General features: G+C 56.5%; 1 protein-coding gene and 1 long non-coding RNA gene across 2 annotated transcripts; one reads left to right on the plus strand and one right to left on the minus strand.

The window, feature by feature from the left end:
* Nucleotides 1–944: 944 nt before the first annotated feature.
* ANGPTL4 (angiopoietin like 4) lies at nucleotides 945–10,502 on the minus strand. The gene is made up of 7 exons (XM_030509305.1): nucleotides 9,830–10,502; nucleotides 9,274–9,384; nucleotides 8,720–8,849; nucleotides 3,830–3,943; nucleotides 3,649–3,744; nucleotides 3,078–3,353; nucleotides 945–2,534 (listed from the first exon to the last, which is right to left on the minus strand). The coding sequence occupies exons 1-7, from the start codon at nucleotides 10,340–10,342 to the stop codon at nucleotides 2,353–2,355; spliced, it is 1,422 nt and encodes a 473-aa protein (XP_030365165.1). The 5' UTR covers nucleotides 10,343–10,502; the 3' UTR covers nucleotides 945–2,352.
* Nucleotides 5,348–18,237, plus strand: LOC115618110. Its single transcript, XR_003994734.1, has 3 exons — nucleotides 5,348–5,440; nucleotides 6,919–6,922; nucleotides 18,225–18,237. It is a non-coding gene; the product is annotated as an uncharacterized LOC115618110 (long non-coding RNA).
* The last annotated feature ends 1,028 nt before the right edge of the window (nucleotides 18,238–19,265 follow it).

Here is a 19,265-nt window from a genome sequence, read left to right on the forward strand (position 1 = left end):
GGGCTATCATTAACCCCAGGTTTGTTCCCAGGGGAGGAGGAGAGACACAGGAGCTGAGGCCACGTTTAGGTATTTATACAGCTGCTGTAGGAGTCTAGAGAAGCCTCTTGTCTCTTTCTACAATAAGCAATTTTTGTCCCTCTTCCTTGGCCAGCTTGCTCTTTTCTTCAGCTCTAGCATCATGTCTGGGACCATGAGCACAGCTGGAGCTTACCTCCATCATCTTCAAGGCTCCTACTCCATCCCCAGCTCATTTCATTCCTACCTATGTAACCATCCTCCAGAAGTTACAGCAAGTGCTTTTGGAGCTGACTATGCATGTGTGAGCAGGTAAAAGACTATTACTTTTTGGGACTTGTCCTGATCAGCTCTGACTTTAAACAGCAGCCTCTGCTCTTGTGCAAGGAGTTCACAGAGAGTTTTCCAGCCAGCTACAAGAAGAATGTCCCTGGTGCAAAGGTCTGCCCTCAGGGAGAGCAGCTCATTGACATTGTGAACTTGCTGCCCCAGGGCCTGGTTTCCAAACTTATTTTCCCTTGTGAAGTCCATACACTTCCAACAGAATAAAAACTGCTGCTGGGAGCTACAGCAGGGATTTATCTCGAGAGAGCTCCATAAGGCAACAGTTGGAAGTTGAGCCCAGAAGGAAGCACAGCTCAGGTTGAACACCCAGCAAATCAAGTTTCCTCACACAATTCCCACCCATCTGCTAGTGGTAAATCATAGAATAGAATAATAGAATGGTTTGGGGTGAAGGGACCTTAAAGCTCCTCCAGTTCCAACCCCTGCCCCGGGCAGGGACACCTTCCACTAGAGCAGGTTGCTCCAAGCCCCTGTGTCCAACCTGGCCTTGAACACTGCCGGGGATGGGGCAGCCACAGCTTCTCTGGGCACCCTGTGCCAGCGCCTCAGCACCCTCACAGGGAAGAAGTACCACAGGCAGGACAGGTACAGGCTTGTTTTTATTAAAAGACATCTTCAGAAAAGATAGCTTAGTACAAAAAAACAAGTTTAAAATACACAAACTACGTGGTTGGGTTGTTCCAGCATGAACATTTATAAATTACACCACATTGTTATTAACACTGCATTTAAATATGGAAGCAAATTAGAGAACAGGAAATCCATCGACAAGATCGAACATCCTACAAATGCCTATTTACAATATTTAGCAGCTAGGAGCTCTAGCATCATAGTCAATATGACTTCAATAGGGTGGGATGCTTGGGAAGCCCCAAGACGGCATCTTGTTGCCCACCTCTCCCCAGACACCCTCCCCAAAGGCAGAGGTGACGTCAGGATATGTACCCAACAAGGTTGGTGCAGCTCTTGCAGAGAAAGCCTGTTGTCTTCTGGCCCTTTAGAGCAAGTTTTGGGGCATGCAGATGGGATGGTGCTACTCACTCTGCAAAGTATGGGGAGTCTGTTGTGAGAAGGCAGCTCCCCAGGCTTCAGGGGGTTTACAGCCCACAGCAAGGCTGGTTCTGCCCAGGGACCATCACTGCTTCGTACCTGTGCTCTCCTAGCACTTGTCCTAACCCCCTCCAGCAATAAGGCAGGCTTCAGGCAGAGCTTAAGACTCAGCCCTGCAGGATCAGGCCCTTGTGCAAGTGGTTGTAGGATCCCACCCACCATCTCATGGAGCTGGAAGCAGATTCCCCAGCTCCCAGCTAATTCCAGCACAGCCAGAATTGTAGGGTTTCAAAGCTGTGGGCACCAGGGAAGCTAAGGAAGCCTGAGGTCTCCCTTCTGCACAGCATGTCCTACAGCCCTCCCACCAAAATCCATCTTCTCAGTGGGTTAAAGTCACCAGAGCAGGGGCTGCACAAATGGAACTGCCCAAAGCTCCCTGCCCCATGGACCAGGGAGGGAAGGAGGCTCTAGGGACTTTCACAGGAGGGTGCATAGGACAACACTTGGGAGCAACAGTGAAAGACAGGACACAGCAAGGCCCCATACCCAATGCTTGGATTCAGGGTAGTGAAACACTTCACATGCTTCCCTTCCCCCTCAGCCTCAGCTCATCGAAACCAGCACAGAAGTGTTCAGACAGGGCAGAAAGCACCAGACAGCTTGCCACAGGAGGGTGGAAGACCATTGTGCATGCTCTGGACGTGGATCTCCCTGCTGGTGGCTCCCCTTCTGGTTTGGGAGCTCCCATCCAGGGGTTTCAGCGACAAGGAGCTGTTTTACTTCTAGCCAGGAGCTGTGTTGTACCACTGAAGGGCTGTGAACCAAGAGAAACACTCCTCAGGGACTTGCCTGGGGACGATGGGTTTGTTTGCTGTAAACACCAAGTGATGGAGCTCAGGTCTGCTCTGCAGAGAAGGTCAAAAGTCTCAAGTGGCAGCTTTAGGGCTCTGGTTCCAGTGCTGCAGGTTGGATTTTCATGGTGGTTGACTTCAGTGGGTAGTACCTGCCCTTCCATGTCTTCCAGAAGATTCCCTGCTTGCGCTCATGCCTCTGGCGCGGGATGGAGCGGAAATACTTCCCGTTGAGGTTGGCATGGCCACATGTGCTGAACCACCAGCCCCCTGCCAAGGCAACGCAGAGGCAGATTTAACCCACAGCACTTCCAGGCAGAAACAAACCCAGGTTCAAGGCAGCTGCTGCCCCCGTTTTCCACAGCTTTCCAGGTCTTTGGGACCTTACAAGAGGAGTCCCATGCATTGGGAAACCTTTGCACAGATCCTATAGGACTTCAGGATGTGTCTGGAAATCCCTGCAGCTCTTTCCTACATGCAGAACCCCCTCAAACCCTTCGGCAGCCCTATCTCCGGCCTGGGGACTGGCCTCCTCTTTGCTTGAAAGGTTTCCAAGCAAGGTGGCAAACAGGAAAACTGTTACAGAGACAGATGCTTGGGCCAGTAACTGAATCATGAACCTCTCCTGGCTTCAGCTTCCCTCCTGGTTCCCTGCACAGCTCTCCCAAGGATGAAGCTTTCCCAGGGACAAGCCAGGGTCAACACCAAAGGGGTCTGGATCTACAGGGTCACTGTCCCTCTCATGGCCACCACCAGACAGTGGAAGGTTGAAGGGAACGTGCCCACCACTGGGAAGGAAGAGCTCGCACTGACCTGAGAGGTGTTTGGCGCAGTTTGTGTCAGCTTTGAGGTCATGGTCCCGATCCCGAGTGGAGAACGGCAGCTGCCTGAAGTCCCCGATGGCATTTTCCAGCTCTCCAGACAGAGGTCCCAGCAGGTTGAGCGTGTAGGCTGTGCTCTCACCACCGAGGCTGAAGACAAACTGAATCACCTGGGAATTTCCCTCCCAGTCTTCCAGCTCAATCAGGAGATTGTATCTTCCCTCTTGGACAAGGCGATGTATCTTCTCCAGGCCCAACCAGAAGTCACCTAAAACAAGACACATTGCAGTGGGTATGGGGACACAAACGTGCCATGCAGACACATGAACAGGCTCCAGAGACAAAGAGGGACAATCCAGGACACTGCAGCATTTGAATCACTGTCTGGCCCCTGCAGGACAAGTCAGGAAGACCAAGGACTCTTGGCCTGCAAGCAGTGTCCCCCCTCCTTAGCCCAGCATTGTTTTGTGGCACACAGAGATCTTCAGGGGCCACCACCAGGGAATAATTTATGCCAAGATATCACTTATCCCACAGTAAGATAGATACCATCATCCACCTACCACGAAGGTCTCCAAAGCCATTCTTGTAGGCATCCCAAAGTTGGTCAAAGTCCACAGAGCCGTCTGTGCGCCTCTGGATCACTGTCCAGCCACCTTCTGCAGCAGGGAAAACATGGTCATTTGGGGTTACCCTTTACAAGGCCACCACGCAAAGGGCTGTGGGACGTGTACACTGCTTTACCTGTGGTCATGTCACAGTAGACCTTGAAGGGCTGGGACCCTGCAGGCTGCACTTGGAAAACGCCGCTGCCCTGCTGCCCAGCCAGGAAAAGCTGGTGGCAATCCTCCGGGAGCTCTGCAGGGGAAGGAAACAGCCATTGAGAAGATGATGGGCCTGAGTCCCACTTCCTCAGCAGGTTGCTCCTACCACAGCCCCGGCACTTGCAGCCCTGGCCCCCAGCCCAGCAGCTGTGCACAGCAGTGGCCACGGCTCCGGACACGTGCCGCCGGCTTCAGCATCTTTCAACTCTGTGACCCTGTATCTCCCCATTCATCCAAACACAGCTCCTCGGGCTTCAGCCCAAGGAAGAAGCCAGGCACTGGGCCAGGCGCGGGTGACCTAGGCTGGAGAGCACAGCTTCCAGTGGAGAAGAAACCCAAGGAACTTCCCAGCTCACTCTGCAGCAGGCAGGAGCATCCCGTTTGGGGTGAAGCTGTCTCAAAGGGCCTCAGCAGCAGAGAAGGTGCCTGAGCACACAGCACCCAACCTCATGCTCCCAGCGACCATGGTGGCCCCAGCAGACATCTCACTGGGCAATCTGCCACCAGCAGGCGCGGGGCCAGGTTGGGCTGACCCTTTTTTGTCCAAGACACATTGACCGGGGCAGAGATGGGGTGAGTGGACCTCGGGGAGCCCCAGCTCATTGCACCCAGTGCATTGCCCAGGGTGAGGTCACCCCGAGCTCATCCCCCTCTATCCCCACACACGAGCTGGGCTCCCACCTCTCCTCCTGCCCCTGCGGGACTTTGTCCAGAGCCGCCAGCAAAGCACCGTTTCAACAGTACTGATAAAAGTCCATCCAGGAATTGAGGAAGAGACGGGGAAGGGGGTGTGGGGGGTGAAACCTGTTACAAAACCCGAGTCAAAAGGCCACAGGAGGATGAGCAGCCCCGGGGCTGTGGCGCAGTCAAGGGGCTCTTTGTCAGCCGGGACAGGTGCCCCCGTCACCCCCAGACAAAGGGGGCCTGTTCTCCCCATGCAAGGGTGGGATGGATTTGGGTGGCTCCACAGCTGCTGCCAGCATGACCCCGAGACAGACGGGTGAGGAAACCCAGAGACAATCCTCGGCTGTGCTGGGGTGCTGCTGCCCCCGCCAGAGCCCCGCCATGGGGTCCCCGCTTACTGTATCTGCCCCCAGGGTCAGGGCTGGCACCAAGACTGGGGAGCAGCAGCATGGAGAGGGGCCTCCCCCACTGCTGTGGGGCTTCACATGGGGCAGAAGGGGGGAAATGGGGGCTCTGAGCTGTGGAGGGCAAGAGCAAGATGCATCCCTGTGGGGCATTGCCCCCTGCCCCGTCTTCACTGAGCACCCGCAGGGCCCCAGTGCTTTGTTGGGGTGAAGAGTGGAGCCATTAGATCTGAGCTCTTCCCTGTGAGGGTGCTGAGGCGCTGGCACAGGGTGCCCAGAGAAGCTGTGGCTGCCCCATCCCTGGCAGTGTTCAAGGCCAGGTTGGACACAGGGGCTTGGAGCAACCTGCTCTAGTGGAAGGTGTCCCTGCCCGGGGCAGGGATTGGAGCTGCAGGAGTTTTAATCTCTCTTCCAACCCGAACCAGGCTGAGATTCTATGAAAGGTCAGCACGGGGGGGGGGACAACCAGGGGACAGCAACGTGACACCCGCCACCACCTTTCACCCATTTTCCCCCTTCTCCCCCCCGACCACCCCAGTGAACTTTCCTCTCCTTGGCACTGGGCCCTCTCCCACCGCCGCAGCCATCAGCACAGCGGAGCCATCAGCATCCCCGCGCCATGCCAGCATGGGACCGGAGCCACTGAGCCCACCCGTGCACCCACAAGACCAGAGTGTGACCCCAAGCACCCCCCCCAAGCCCATGCACACATGTTCTGCATGAAGGATCAAAACCACACACAGCCACTGTCCCGGGTTTGCCTGGGATAGAGTTAGTTTTCTCCCTAGTAGCCAGCACCATGGGGAGGCCAAGTGCATCCCTGACTGCCCCACTTTGTAGGGGAAGGGAGGCCAAACAAAGCCTGGGAGGAGGAAACCCACAACCCGACCCCATACCCGCAGCAGCAGCCAACAGCACGGCAGCAGAAAGGTGCTGGAGCCTGCTGAGCTCCTCACCTCCTCTCCCATTGCATCTCCAGCATCAGCAGGACAGTGCCCAGGAGAACGCTCCAGCATCCAGAAAGCAACCCCATCCCTGCCTGTTATGTTTCTCCTGAGCCTTGGCCACTCTCCCTCCCATCCCAGTCCCTAGTGCACCAGGGACTTCTCAAGCAGCTGAATGAGATGCAGCTGCTTGACCAGCCTCAGCTCAACCTTTGTTTGAGGAACATGCTCGTTAGTTCCAGTTCGTGTTGCACATCCCTATGGCACCGGCAGAACAACAAGCCCTCCTGGCTGCTCTGGATGTTTGCCTTTCCCTCCCCCTTTTATTTAGCCAAACAAGACAGGAGAATCAACAAGGCTCCTGGAGCTGCCTCGGGCACGGCACCCTTATTACCCAACAGGATCTCCAGGCATGACAGGAGGTCACCAACCTGGGATAAACACCCTGTCTCGCTGATGGCAGGGCAGGCCTGGAGCTGGTTTTTCATCGCCTCCCCCTCACCCAACCCATTTATTTTGGAGTCCCAGAGCCATGGGGAGAAGGCTTTGCAGGGCTCTGCCTTTCCCCTACTGGGCCGGCTGCCAGGCAGCACAGGCTCTGCCTGAAGACATGATCCTCTTTCTGCAAGCGATTAAACCTTTCACTCTCCAAGCTGCTTCGAGCCTTCAACTTTCACATGCTTGGCCCTGTGCCATTTCTGGCCTGAAAAAAAACACCAAACTTGAGCTCACTTGGATGCAAATAAAAGGGTCTTTCTCAAAGGGCTGCTGGTGGAGCTCAGTTCTGTTCACCAGCACCACGGCTCTGCCTGACAATAGCACAGAGCAGCCACGAGCCTCCCCACACAGAGGGCACGGCGCTGGCCCACCAGACATTGAGGGCTTCAGGATTTGCCAGCAAACCCCCTTGGTTTGCTTATGAGAGGAAGCCAATTTGTTTTCTGTCAGCAATATCAACATCAGGGATTAGGCAAGAGGAGGGTGAGCTCCCTCACGGGAGGGAGGAGGGATGCCTGGGGCACTGGGGATGCTCAGGGTCTCCCCATCAGAATCATGCACAAGGAGGTGCTGAGCCCTCATAGCACCCCCAGGGGCTGTGGGTCCTCACCGTGCTGCACCCAGCACCCATCAGCACAGCCTACATCTGCCACCATTGAGTAGCAAAGGCCCAAACCCATCTCCCTGCACCCCACTTTCAGCCTAACCCGAGAGCTGAGCAGGGGGCTTGGACTAATTGGCTGGACTAGATGACTTTTAAAGGTCCCTTCCAACCCAAATGATACTAGGATTCTATGGCACACTACCGAGGGCAAGCCAGAAAGCAGAGCTGGAGGAAAAACACAGAGGGAAAGAGGTTTTGAGATGCTGCTGTCACCAAGGGAGACCTTACATAGGCCCACCACAGGCTGGCCAACCCCACTGAGCCGAGCACCAGGAGTCTGGAGCCCCATGTCCCATCTCTTTCCTTGTCTGCATCAGTTCTGCAGCTCTTTTGTTCTGCTCACCCAGCTTCCAGGCACAGCAGTGACAGCTCCCAGCTCCTCATTCAAACTACCACGTGTTTTCCCATTGCTATCCCTGCCTGGAGCAGGATTTCCCCACGCATCTCCTCCTGGTTTCTGTTTGGCTTGCACTGGACATCCCCAGACAGCTGCACACAGAGCCAGCACCCTGATTTAGCTGACTTAGCACCAGAGCAGCTGCTCTGGCCAGCAAACCCTGCGGGGACACCGGTTCCTGTCTGGGAGGAGGCTGCAGGACACGGCACAGCTGGGGACACCCGCTCGGATGCCCTGTGGGAGCTCCTCCAGCCCTTCGCTGGCACAGAAGATGCTCCAGATGCAGCATGCACTTGCCTGCTCTAGTGCTGGGAGTGCCCAGTGCCCTCCCTGCCCAGGCGCTCCCTGCAGCTCAGCACTTTCGGCTGAGGATACTGTGAGCTGAGGCACTCGACTTTCATGCATGTGCCCTAAATATGAGCCATTATAATGCGCAAGGATTCCAGTAGCTAAAAGAGCTACAGGAAACCTGGAAAGGGGCTTTGGACAACGACCTGGAGGGACAGGCCAAGGGGAATGGCTTTAACCTGCCAGAGGGGAGATTGAGATGAGCTCTGAGGCAGCAGCTCTTCCCTGTGAGGGTGCTGAGGCGCTGGCACAGCGTGCCCAGAGAAGCTGTGGCTGCCCCATCCCTGGCAGTGTTCAAGGCCAGGTTGGGCACAGGGGCTTGGAGCAACCTGCTCTAGTGGAAGGTGTCCCTGCCCGTGGCAGGGGTTGGAGCTGGAGGAGCTTTAAGGTCCCTTCAACCCAAACCAGGCTGGGATTCTCTGATCTCTCTTTCCTCTCATGATCCTCTCATGGCTCCCAAACCCTCCCCTCCATCAGCAGACAGACTGGGCAGCCGGCCCTGCCTGGTACGGTTTGTGCAGGTGAACAAAGTTAACTCCAAGGAGCAGATATCTTCCTTTCCTCCCTGCATCCACACTCCCAACCTGTCAATCCTCTTTAACAAATACCTGCTAGCCGTTTTTGTCCTCTCCCCGCTGCATTCTTAACACCAGCCAGAAAAATTCCTCTTAAATCCTTAAATTCCTCCTGGACTAATATCGATCCAGAAGGCTACAATCCTGCCCATGCTCCAGATCCCCTCAGTCTGGCCCAACTCCCAAGCTCTGGATTTGTGAGCAAATCTCACATCCTGACTCAGGACAACTGAACCTTTTGTTTCCAAACAGTTGTAGCTGCTGCAGGTTTGCTCCAGCGCAGGGCAGATACTCACTGTGCAGCAGCACGGGCTCCCTGCTGGTGTTGTGGCTCTGGTTCATGAGGCTGAGGCTCTTCAGGTTTATCTTCCACTTTGGAGGCTGTGTTTTGTTGTCCTTCAGGTGGAAGGGGATCAGTAGATTGACCTAAAAAAGCAATGAGCAAGTCAGGACAGTTTAATTCCATCTTGTTTTCAACACTGGTACTCAGGGGAGCTCATCGGCCAAGACACCAGCCTCTCCCCTGTGACCAGAGCTGGGGCTGAACTTGCCCAGAAACCTCAAGGAATAGGAGATACCAGCAGCTGGGCAAAACCAGGAATTATCGTGGGTTTTCACACCTATGCTAAAGAGTTTATTCTGCAGATAAACCTAAAGGAAAAGCCCAGAGAGGCTCCATTCCCACACACCAGTTCCTCCGTGCAAATGCTCTGGAAGCTTGTTGTTTGCTGCTGTGGCACAAGGACCAGGGCCATGGCCCTTGTAAAGTCCCCAAAGCTGGGAGCAGCGGCACAGCCGCTTCTCCTGTCACAGGATCCCAGCAGCGTGTGGGGCTGGATTGGGAGCTCACCTTGCTCTGCAGGCTCTTAATCTGCAGATTCTGCTTGTCCAGCTTGTACTGCTGCTGCTTGATCTTCTGCAGGAGCTCCTCGATTCGCAAGTTCTGAGCATCCATCAGGGACTGCAGGAGGTAAGGGGAAGAGCCAGGTGAACCCCACAGCTCTGGGGAGACCTTGGGGCTCCCAGGGACCCCTCAGCAGGACCTCCCCTGGGAAGGGGTCTCCCAATGCCCCTCGGTGGGTCTCCCACGTGTGTGGGGGGATCTCCCACTGCCCCTCAGCCAGACCCCTAAGCCCAGTTCCCACCCACTGGCTCCCAGTGCCCCAGGAGAATCGGGTCCCCCCCACTCCTCCGAGGTACCCCCCATGCCCCGGGGGTGCTGCTCCCCACAGCAGCCCCCTTCCAGCAGCTCCCATCGCCCTGGGAAGGGTCCATTTCTCCATAGCATTCCCGGCGGGAAGCCAGGGACCCCTCCCCTCTTCCCCCCAGGTCGCTGCCACTGCGCAGGGCGGGTCGGGTCTTCGGTGCCGGGGGGATGGTCCCCCGGTTCTGTGGGCGATGCTCACCTGCAGTGCTCCCAGGTCCCTGGCGCTCTGATTCCCGGCCGGCCTCGCCTGCAGCGCCAGCCGAAGGCGCCCCTCGATCTGCTCCAGCCGCCCCTGGATCTCGGCTTTATCAGCCGCCACCTCCTCCAGGCGCTGCCGCAAAGCCTCGGAGAGGTTGAGGAGCTGCCGGCCGCGGCCCTCCAGCTCCCGCACGCTGTCCCGCAGGCGCTCGCCCTGCTCCTGCGCATCCCGCGCCTGCCGCAGCAGCCGCCCTAGGGAGCTGTTATGGGCGCTCAGGCGACTGCCGAGCTCCCGCATCTGCCCCTTGGTGCGGTCCACGTGTTCCTTGAGGCCGTGCCCGAGCTGCAGCAGCCCGTGGGCGATCACGTTCACCTCGTCCCAGGAGGCGAACTGCGCCCGCCGCTCCTTGCCCGCCGCCCGCCGCTCGGCCCCGGGGCCCGCTCCCGCCGGCGCCGCGGCCGCGGTGGCGCACAGCAGCAGGAGCAGCAGCACCGACATCCCGGTGCGCTCCATGTCCACCCGCTCCGGTGCTCGCTCCGCCGCCGCGGCCCCGCTTTTATCGCCGCCCGCGCACCGCGATGGGGAGGGACCCGCCACCGGCCCCTCCCCGCCCGCCCGGCCCCGCCGCTTTGTTCGCCCTCCCCCGGGTCGGGGCCGCTCCGCAACCCTTGCCCGCGGCAGCCCCGAGGCTCAGAGACCGGACCAAGAACCCCCCCACCCCCCCCGGTCCCCATTCCCATTCCTGCCCCATCACCATCCCCATGTCTATCCTCATCCCTATCCCTTCCCCATCCTCATTCCTTTCCCCCTCCCCACCCCTTCCCACTCCCTTTCCCTTCCCCGTCCTCATCCCCATCCCTATCGCCATCCCTATCCATTCCCCACCCTTGCACCAAGGCCCCTCATCCCAGATTGCCTCCTGTCGGCAGCAAAAAAATCACGTTTAAGCATGAGTAGCAGGTCAAATGAGGGGATTCTCCCCCTCTGCCGTGCTCTGGCGAGACCCCCCCTGCAGTCCTGATCCAGCTCTGGGGCAGCAGCACAAGAGGGACATGGAGCTGCTGGAGCGAGGCCAGAGGAGCCCACGGAGCTGCTGCGAGGGCTGGAGCAGCTCTGCTCTGGAGCCAGGCTGAGAGAGCTGGGCTGGGGCAGCCTGGAGAAGAGAAGGCTCCTGAAGGGGAGACCTTAGAGCAGCTCCAGTGCCTAAAGGGGCTCCAGGAAACCTGGAGAGGGGCTTTGGACAAGGGATGGAGGGACAGGCCAAGGGGAATGGCTTTAACCTGCCAGAGGGGAGATTGAGATGAGCTCTGAGGCAGAAGCTCTTCCCTGTGAGGGTGCTGAGGCGCTGGCACAGGGTGCCCAGAGAAGCTGTGGCTGCCCCATCCCTGGCAGTGTTCAAGGCCAGGTTGGGCACAGGGGCTTGGAGCAACCTGCTCTAGTGGAAGGTGTCCCTGCCCGTGGCAGGGGGTTGGAACTGGATGAGCATTAAGGTCCCTTCAACCCAAACCATTCCATGATTCTATGATAAATGCCATCCCAAACTATCTCTAGTCAAACGCCTGCAGGCGCAGGAGTCCCGGGTGATGTCCCACAGGGAGCCACCAGCTCTGGGGAAGGTGCACACTTGGGGTCAGCTCCTGTGCACCCATGGGTTGAGCATGATGTTCACTCCTCTAAATGCTCCCAGTCTCCCAAGGATGAATTCCTCCCCCCTGTAAGGCTTCAATCTTCCCCCTTTGAAAAATGTGCATCATTTGTGACTTGGACTCTGGTTACCGGCTCTTCCCTCTTGTCCTCCCTTTTTTCCACTGGCTTAAAAGGGATTTTCAGTCTGTTTTTTCTTCCCATCAATTCACACACTGTGATGGAGCCTTTCAGCTCCTTTCAGCTAAAAGCAGATGGAGCCCTTCTGCTCCCTCCCCACTTGGTGTTTCCTCTGGATCTGCCATAGCACATCCTAGAGCAAGGAGCAGCATTCCCATCCACACCACCTTTTGGGGCTCAATCCCAGCTTCCCAGCACTGCTGGGCCCTCCTGCACATCTGGATGGCAGTAAACCCCATGGGAGCAGGGCTCAGAGAGGGACTTGTTCTCTGCTCCCCTCTGCTCAGCCCCGCAGGAGCCTGCAGCACTTCTGCCTCCATCCCACTGCCGCTCCCACCCTTGGGCACATCCCACCCACTGCAGGGAAGATCCCATGGGAGATGCACTGTGGGTTTGCAGAGCTGGTTTTGAAGCCTGGCCTCTCCCTTGCTCTCAGCCTTGCCGGAGCCATGACGTGCATATCCAACACTTCCATCAAGCCCAACTTATTTTCCCCTCCCCACATAGGCAACTAATAAAAGGGTTTCCCATCTTTTTTGCTGTTTTCCCTGTTGTTGGGAGCGAAGCAGCTCCTCGGTGGAGGTGTGTTTATGTACAAAGACTCCACAAGAACAATTTCCAGCTGCTGCTTTCTTGTTCTTCTGGCCCTGGGCTGTCTCCAAGCCTTTCCCAGGTTGCTGCTGCAGAAACAGTGAGTGAGAGGCCTCGGGGCGAGCACCCAGCACAGGGAGGAGTCACAGACTCTTACAGAGGTAAGAGTTAAGGAGGAATTCAGGAAATTTCAGCAGGCAGAGCCCAGCCCCCTCCACCAGTCGATGCTTTCTCATTTATTTCATGGTTAGAAGGAATTTTTCAAACGAGGAAAAAGGAAAAGGAGAAAAACCTGATATAGAAAACACTGCAGGGAGAAAGGCAGCACAAAATGTGAACTGTGGGCGTTGCTTTTTCCAGACCTTTGAGGCTTGGGGCTGTGGAAGGGAGCTGGGGCCAAGGGGAGGGTGGTGGTGATGTGGAAGGTGGTGATGACCCCCCATCAGGCTTCTCTGCACAGCCCAGGGCTCCTGTGTGGTCCTTTGGGGTGCACCTTGCTGCCTTGTTCCCCCTTCACTCCCAGATCATGCCAGATGTTGTACATCTGTCCTCCCTCAGGGATGGACCCGCCACCCTCCCCAGTGCTGGGGGGGCAGCCACAGCTGTGCTAGAAATTCCCCAAATTTGGTGGTCCCCCCAAAAAAAAACCCCATGAAAAGTCTCATTTTCCTCTTGGTCCTGCTGGTTTGGGGCATCCCAGGAGATGTGAGCCAGCAGGAGCCATGCCCATGAGCCTGAGTTTGGAGCATAGCATCCCAAGGGCCTTCTGAACCAGGAAACACCAACCCCGAGTCACTGGGACAAACAGGGAAGCCCAGTTTCATGTGTTGACTATTGGTCTGGGTTAACGACGTCAGGCAAAATGAATCCTTGTGAGCGGCTCCGTTCCCTGCCCTGCTGTTACCCAACACTGGAGCTTGTCCTGGGAATCGCTGGGGTTACGCCGGGTGCCGAAGCAGACGTGTCCCCACTGGTTGTTTTCTGCATTTGCAGTGTTTGTGCTGAGGCAGGAGAGGGATAATGGAAGGAGCCGAGGCCTGTGGAGAAGCCCCATGATTTATGCATATTCCTTCAGCTGTATTTTCCTACGCGGACATCTTCAATTTGCCGTGAGAAATATGAATTTTTAATGGGCACAAGTGAAAAGTCCCCCGAGGCCCTGAGCTCCTGTGGGCTGGGGATGACCACAGGTCAATGGGAAGGTGCTTTCTGCAGAGCCGGATGCACTTGAGTTTAAATAGAGGTTCAGAGTCTGGCCAGCGGGGATTTCCCTGTGCCAAGAGGGAGCCCTGGTCTGCCCTGCATGGAAAAGTGCTGCAGCCAAAATCCCTGTGGGGTTTTGCTCAGTCTGGGGCTGGGGAAGGGCCCTCAGGGCTGCCCCTGGGTCTCTGCAGGTTCATCAGGGTCCCCCTGCCTGGGTCATCTCTCGAGGAGGGAACAGTAGGCTCCAAAGGCAGTGATTTTTTGTGAAGGTCTCTCTGTGGGAACAGGGGTTGTCCCGTCCCCATCTCTATCCCTGTGCTAATCACCACACCTGTCTTCATCCCCACCCCTTCTTCATGCCGTTTCCTCCAGCCCAGGCAAATTTCCAGCTTCGAAAGGCAGTATCCCCAGCACACATCATAAGTATCTCCTCGGAACAACCCCCCCATACCTATACCCATCCCTATTCCCTTCCCCATCCTCATCCTTATCCCCACCCCATTCCATCCCATCCCCATCCTCATCCCCATCCCCATATCTATCCCTATCCTCTTCCCCATCCGTATCCATATCCTCTTCCCCATCTGTTTTCCCATCCCTATCCCTATCCCTATCCTTATCCCTATCCTTATCCCATCCCACCCCATCCCCATCCCTATCCCCGTCCTCCTCCCTATACCCATCTCAATCCTTATCCCTACCTTTATCCCCACCTTTACCCCCATGCCCATCCCCACCTTCAGCCCCATCCCTGCTTTCTTCCCCATCTGACCCTTATCCCCATCCCCATCCCGTGCCCAGCAGGCTGCGATGGTGTCTTTGTTCTCTGCCTTTCCCATCTCCTTCCCAGGCTGACCCCACGGGTCACTGTGTGAAAGTTCATCCCCATCTGAACTGAATTCCTGCAGCTGCTGAGTCTGGGCTCACGTCATGGGAGGGACGGGCGCGATGCCGGCTGACAGGAATGCTGCTCACAGCCTTGTTTTGTTGTTGGAAGTGTGTTGGGAGACTCCAGCGTGAGGGGAATAGGGCAGATGTGAATGACACCATCACTGCTTCGGGGATAAAGTTAGGTTTTCCAGAAGAACAGTTATTCTGATTCAGCAGCAGTCGGGAGACATCCAACAGGGATTTCCTACCGGCCACTGGCTGAGCACAGCAGCACGTCTCACCCAGACGTGCACTGGCAGCATTCCCGGCTGGAGTGGGTACTCCATCCGCCTTGGTCTCCGCTCAGACCTGGTCCTGGCAGTGATTTCACTGCCACACACCCATGGGGCACAGCAAAACAGTTCTGCTTGCACAAAACCCACATCCTGGGGTTGCTTATTCCTGCTTTTCCCAGCCGTGAAGCTTTGCTGGACCAGGAATCTCATCACTCCCTGCTCCGGAAAGGGGCTGTGCAGCTCCTGCCCGGACCAGGCTGGTGGTATCCTGACCCTCACCGCTCTGAGGCTTTCTGAGCACCAGCCTCATTCATCCGCAGGGCCAGGGACACCCCCTCAGCCCGTCATCGAGTTTGCAAAAGCTTCTGCTCTTGATGCTGCTTGAGACAGATTTCCAAGCAGGGTGAGTCAGAAACATGGAAAATTGGTTGGAGCTATCCACCCGCAGTGAGGACCATCGGGACCTCAGCCATGGAGGCTCTGTTCCCATCCTCTCTCCGCCAGCTTTCCCTGCCTCCTGGCTAAAACTGGTGGCAGCCCAAAAGAAGGGAGAAGGCATTGGTACCTGGGCTGCAATGTCCCCTTTGGGCTCCAGAGGATGGGGTGAGGGTCACAGCCTCCCCATGGTCCCTCTGAGCCGGGATGATCCCAGCCTTGAGCCGGGAAGCCCATTTCCACGCTTGAAAAGCTGCCAGAACAGGCACTCACGGTCCAAGCATCTTCCTTGTTTTCCTGGCGGGGCTGGATGAAGGTTATGCAAGTCTTCACTCTCCTTTATGCTTCCTGCCATGCCAGGGCTCCTCGGGGAGCCCTGGGGTTACTGTGCTGAAGGTCACACATGCCAGAAGGCAGGAAACCGGAGGGTCGGGTGGACGTGGGAGGTTCGGCAGCCGGGGAAATCTGACCCTTATTTTTACAGTCATCTCCATTTAAACAACGTTCCCCTCGGATCGGGGGCTCTCACTGCCTGAGTGTGCGGCTCATCAGGAGCTGCAGGGCCCCAAGGGATGGGGCTGTCCCTTTGGCATCCTCTGTTTGCTCCCAAGCCCATGTGGGAAGGGCCAGACCACCACAACCAGAGCTGGGCTCTGCTTTCCCAACAAGACAATGGTGGCTTCTCTTTTATTAGCAACCTTTGGCTAGTGACAGAGAGAATGGCTATGGAAGAGCCTTTGATGGGCTTGGAGGTGACAGGGAATTTATCCACGTATCTCTCCTGAGGCATCCTCACCTAGAACTCACCATCCAGCACCTTCGGGTACCTCTCCTGGGTCATCCTCACCCAGTTTTGCCTCATGACCCCTTGCATATCCAGGAGAAGGAACCCATGCGGGTATGAAGTGACTCTGCTCGTGCAGGGCTGGGACAGAGCAATCCCTCTTTCACCTGAATTTCTTGGAAAAACAAATGTGATGGGGTCTTCTCCTGACGTATTTGGATGTTTTGATTCGCGGGAATTTGCTCGGCAGACAGTAGGAAAGCTGAAGCAGGTCCAAACCTGTGTCTGAGCTTTGACCATCTCACGTCAGATCACCTCACCTGCCTGGCTGTGAGCATGCGCCCTTAGAGCTGCCCACGTTTGGCATATGGTGGTCTTCTCATCCAAGGAAAATCAGATACCTACAGACAAAGTCCCAATGCCAAGAACCCGCCTACATGGCTCAGGGGTGGCTTCCCCACTGCAACGTGCAGAGAAAAGATAGATCCTGAGCACGGTCCAAGAAAATCCTCTCTACTCCCAAAATAAAAGGAATCCAAAATGTGAAATTTCCCATCAAACAAAGGTTTGGGAGGGTTTTTCTTTGGCACTGCAGGAATGAATGGCAGATGGACAGGGCCAGGAAAACCTCCTCTGCTGCGGAGCTCTGCTCCAGGAGGGTTTTCTCTGGACCAACAAGAGAAATCCCAGTGGCAGTTGCTGGTGCATGTTCCTCCTCCTGGTGTGTGGTTCCCCAGGGACACCCTGTCACCAGCCTTGCCAAAAAGGCTGGATATCATCAGGAACGCAGTCCTGCAGGAGGGCTGGATGCCTTCCTGGGACTCTGGGATGCCTCAAGCCTGGGTGATGCTTGTTCACACAACCCCTGAGCAACCTCATCCTGTAAATGTTTGCTACCCCTGCTTGGAGCTTGTTGGGGTGATTTTGGGGGACATCAGTGGGAAAACCAGCTGGGAGGACACTGCCATCCCAGTTTCTGCCCCAGGATGAACAGTTTCTTCCTTTCTCCCAAATTCTTCTAATACACTGATCTGGTGCAAGAGGTGGAGCCCTGCCTGGCTCTGAGCTCGTTTACCCTTGGACTTCAGTACTTGGTGCAAAAATAGCTGTCAAGAAGGGGAGAGATGACCTTTGCCATTTGAATAACTGTTTGCGTTGTCAGTGCAAGCACAGTGTGTTTGGGGATTTAGTGGAAGGTTCCAGCGGCTCTGAGCCAGGACCAGACAATTTTCACTCTGTCGGCTGGCAGCCGTGAGCTGCACTGGGAATGCGGCTCCTAATCCCTGCTCAGGGAGACATTTGGGAGAGAAGATGCCTTCCAGGGAGCGCAAGTGCAGGCTCCCGGCTTCCCTGTGTGTCTCCATGACAGAAATGCTCCCCTGTTTGGTTACCTGACTGTGGGATGGGAAGAGGGAGGCTGTAGGGATGGGGTGGAATGGGATGAGAAGGGGCATGTTGCAAAGATGGTATGGGAAGAGGGAGGCTGCTGGGATGGGATGAGATGAGATGGGAAAGTCTTCGGGGATGGGATGGGAAGGGACAGGATAAGAAGGGGTATGCTGCTGGGGTGGTATAGGGGAGGTTGCAGTGTGATGGGAATGGGTAGGTTGCAGGGATGGGATGGGATGGGAAGGGGGAGGTTGCAGGCATGGGATAGGATGAGATGGAATAGGGTGGGAAGTGATGGGATGGGATGCTGCAGTCATGGGGTGGGAAGGGGGAGGCTGCAGAGGTGGGAATGGACTCAGGAATGACACAAGATATTTGGGATTTAACAGCAAATCCTCACACCACGCTAGTCTTGAACAACAGCCTCCAGGGGCTGGAGCACGGTGCTCGATCTCTTCTCACATACGAGGGCAAACAGGGCTCCTGGGGCAGCTGAGACCCCATCCACGGTCCTGGAGAACAGGGAATGAGGTGGCCACTGAATGGGGACCCCCTATCTGCAATGGGGACACTGACCCACTGCAGACTGCTGATGCCCGCGGGTAACCGAGCCTGCATCTGCCACCACGACCTTTCTGCCTGGCTTGGCAAACCTGGCCCAGAGAATGAAATTAGAAGCAATTAAATATTAAGCTTGGCTCAGCCTCAGATCAAACTTTCTACCAATTTTAGCTGCTTGTTGCTTTGGAGACAGCATGCACTGGAGTTCAGCTGGTGATGCAACATGGAGAGGGGGTTTCTGCCAGGACTGAGCTCTTCAAGCCAGGAATAGACACGAGAGCAGCTGGTGACCAGAGCCAGTTGAGCCTGGGTTGGAACCAAAGTACATGCAGAAAGGAATGGGCAGATCCTGCAATCTCAGCTGAACATAGCTGAAATCGGCAGCTTTGTTTTCTGCTTCTGGATTAATGCCTGCTCAATTAAGGATCTTCCTCTCCCAGAGGAAAACAGGGAGATTTGGGGGACAAGGAAAGAACAAGACACAGCAAAGACCCCCCAGAGCCACCAGCTGAGGAGGACACGTGGGGTTCCCGCAGAGCCGCCGTGATGCAGCAGCGGGGTGGGCAGGGGATGGGGTTGCTGGCCAGGGTGTCACCGTGCCAGCACCCAGAGAGCTTCCACAGAGGTTTTAGGCCACCTCAGGTGCTGACTCAGGGTTGGCAGAGCTCGACAGAGAGCAAACAGGACTGAGGCTGGGAGCAAGGACGGCAGTGGGCAGCAGTGCTGAGCCACGGCAGCACCCGTCCCTCGCCATGCAAGCCAGCAGTGATGGGACCCTCAGCAGGACCCCAGACCCCCTCCCCCAAGGCATTTCCCAGCTGAGGGGGGTTTGCATCCGGGGGTGGGACAAGGTGATGCTGCAAGGGCTCTGCCGCCAACCTGCAAACTGGCCATGGAGATGCTGAAGCAGCTCTGCTCTGGAGCCAGGCTGAGAGAGCTGGGCTGGAGCAGCCTGGAGAAGAGAAGGCTCCTGAAGGGGAGACCTTAGAGCAGCTCCAGTGCCTAAAGGGGCTCCAGGAAACCTGGAGAGGGGCTTTGGACAAGGGCCTGTAGGGACAGGCCAAGGGGAATGGCTTTAACCTGCCAGAGGGGAGATTGAGATGAGCTCTGAGGCAGAAGCTCTTCCCTGTGAGGGTGCTGAGGCGCTGGCACAGGGTGCCCAGAGAAGCTGTGGCTGCCCCATCCCTGGCAGTGTTCAAGGCCAGGTTGGACACAGGGGCTTGGAGCAACCTGCTCTAGTGGAAGGTGTCCCTGCCCGTCCCCCCCTGGCAGGGGGTTGGAGCTGGAGGAGCAGCTTTAAGGTCCCTTCCAACCTGGGCCATTCCAGGATTATAAGATATCAGGGCAACCCAGTCCCCTCTGACAGATGCAGAAAGACCCTGTCCCAGCACCACACCATGGCCCCGACCCCCACCAGGCGGTGGTGTGAGCTGGAAAGCCACCGGGCCATCTGTCACCCAAGGGATACCATGGCCAAAAAGAA

This window comes from Strigops habroptila, chromosome 20 (genome assembly GCF_004027225.2).
Source record: "Strigops habroptila isolate Jane chromosome 20, bStrHab1.2.pri, whole genome shotgun sequence".
Lineage (NCBI taxonomy): Eukaryota > Metazoa > Chordata > Aves > Psittaciformes > Psittacidae > Strigops > Strigops habroptila.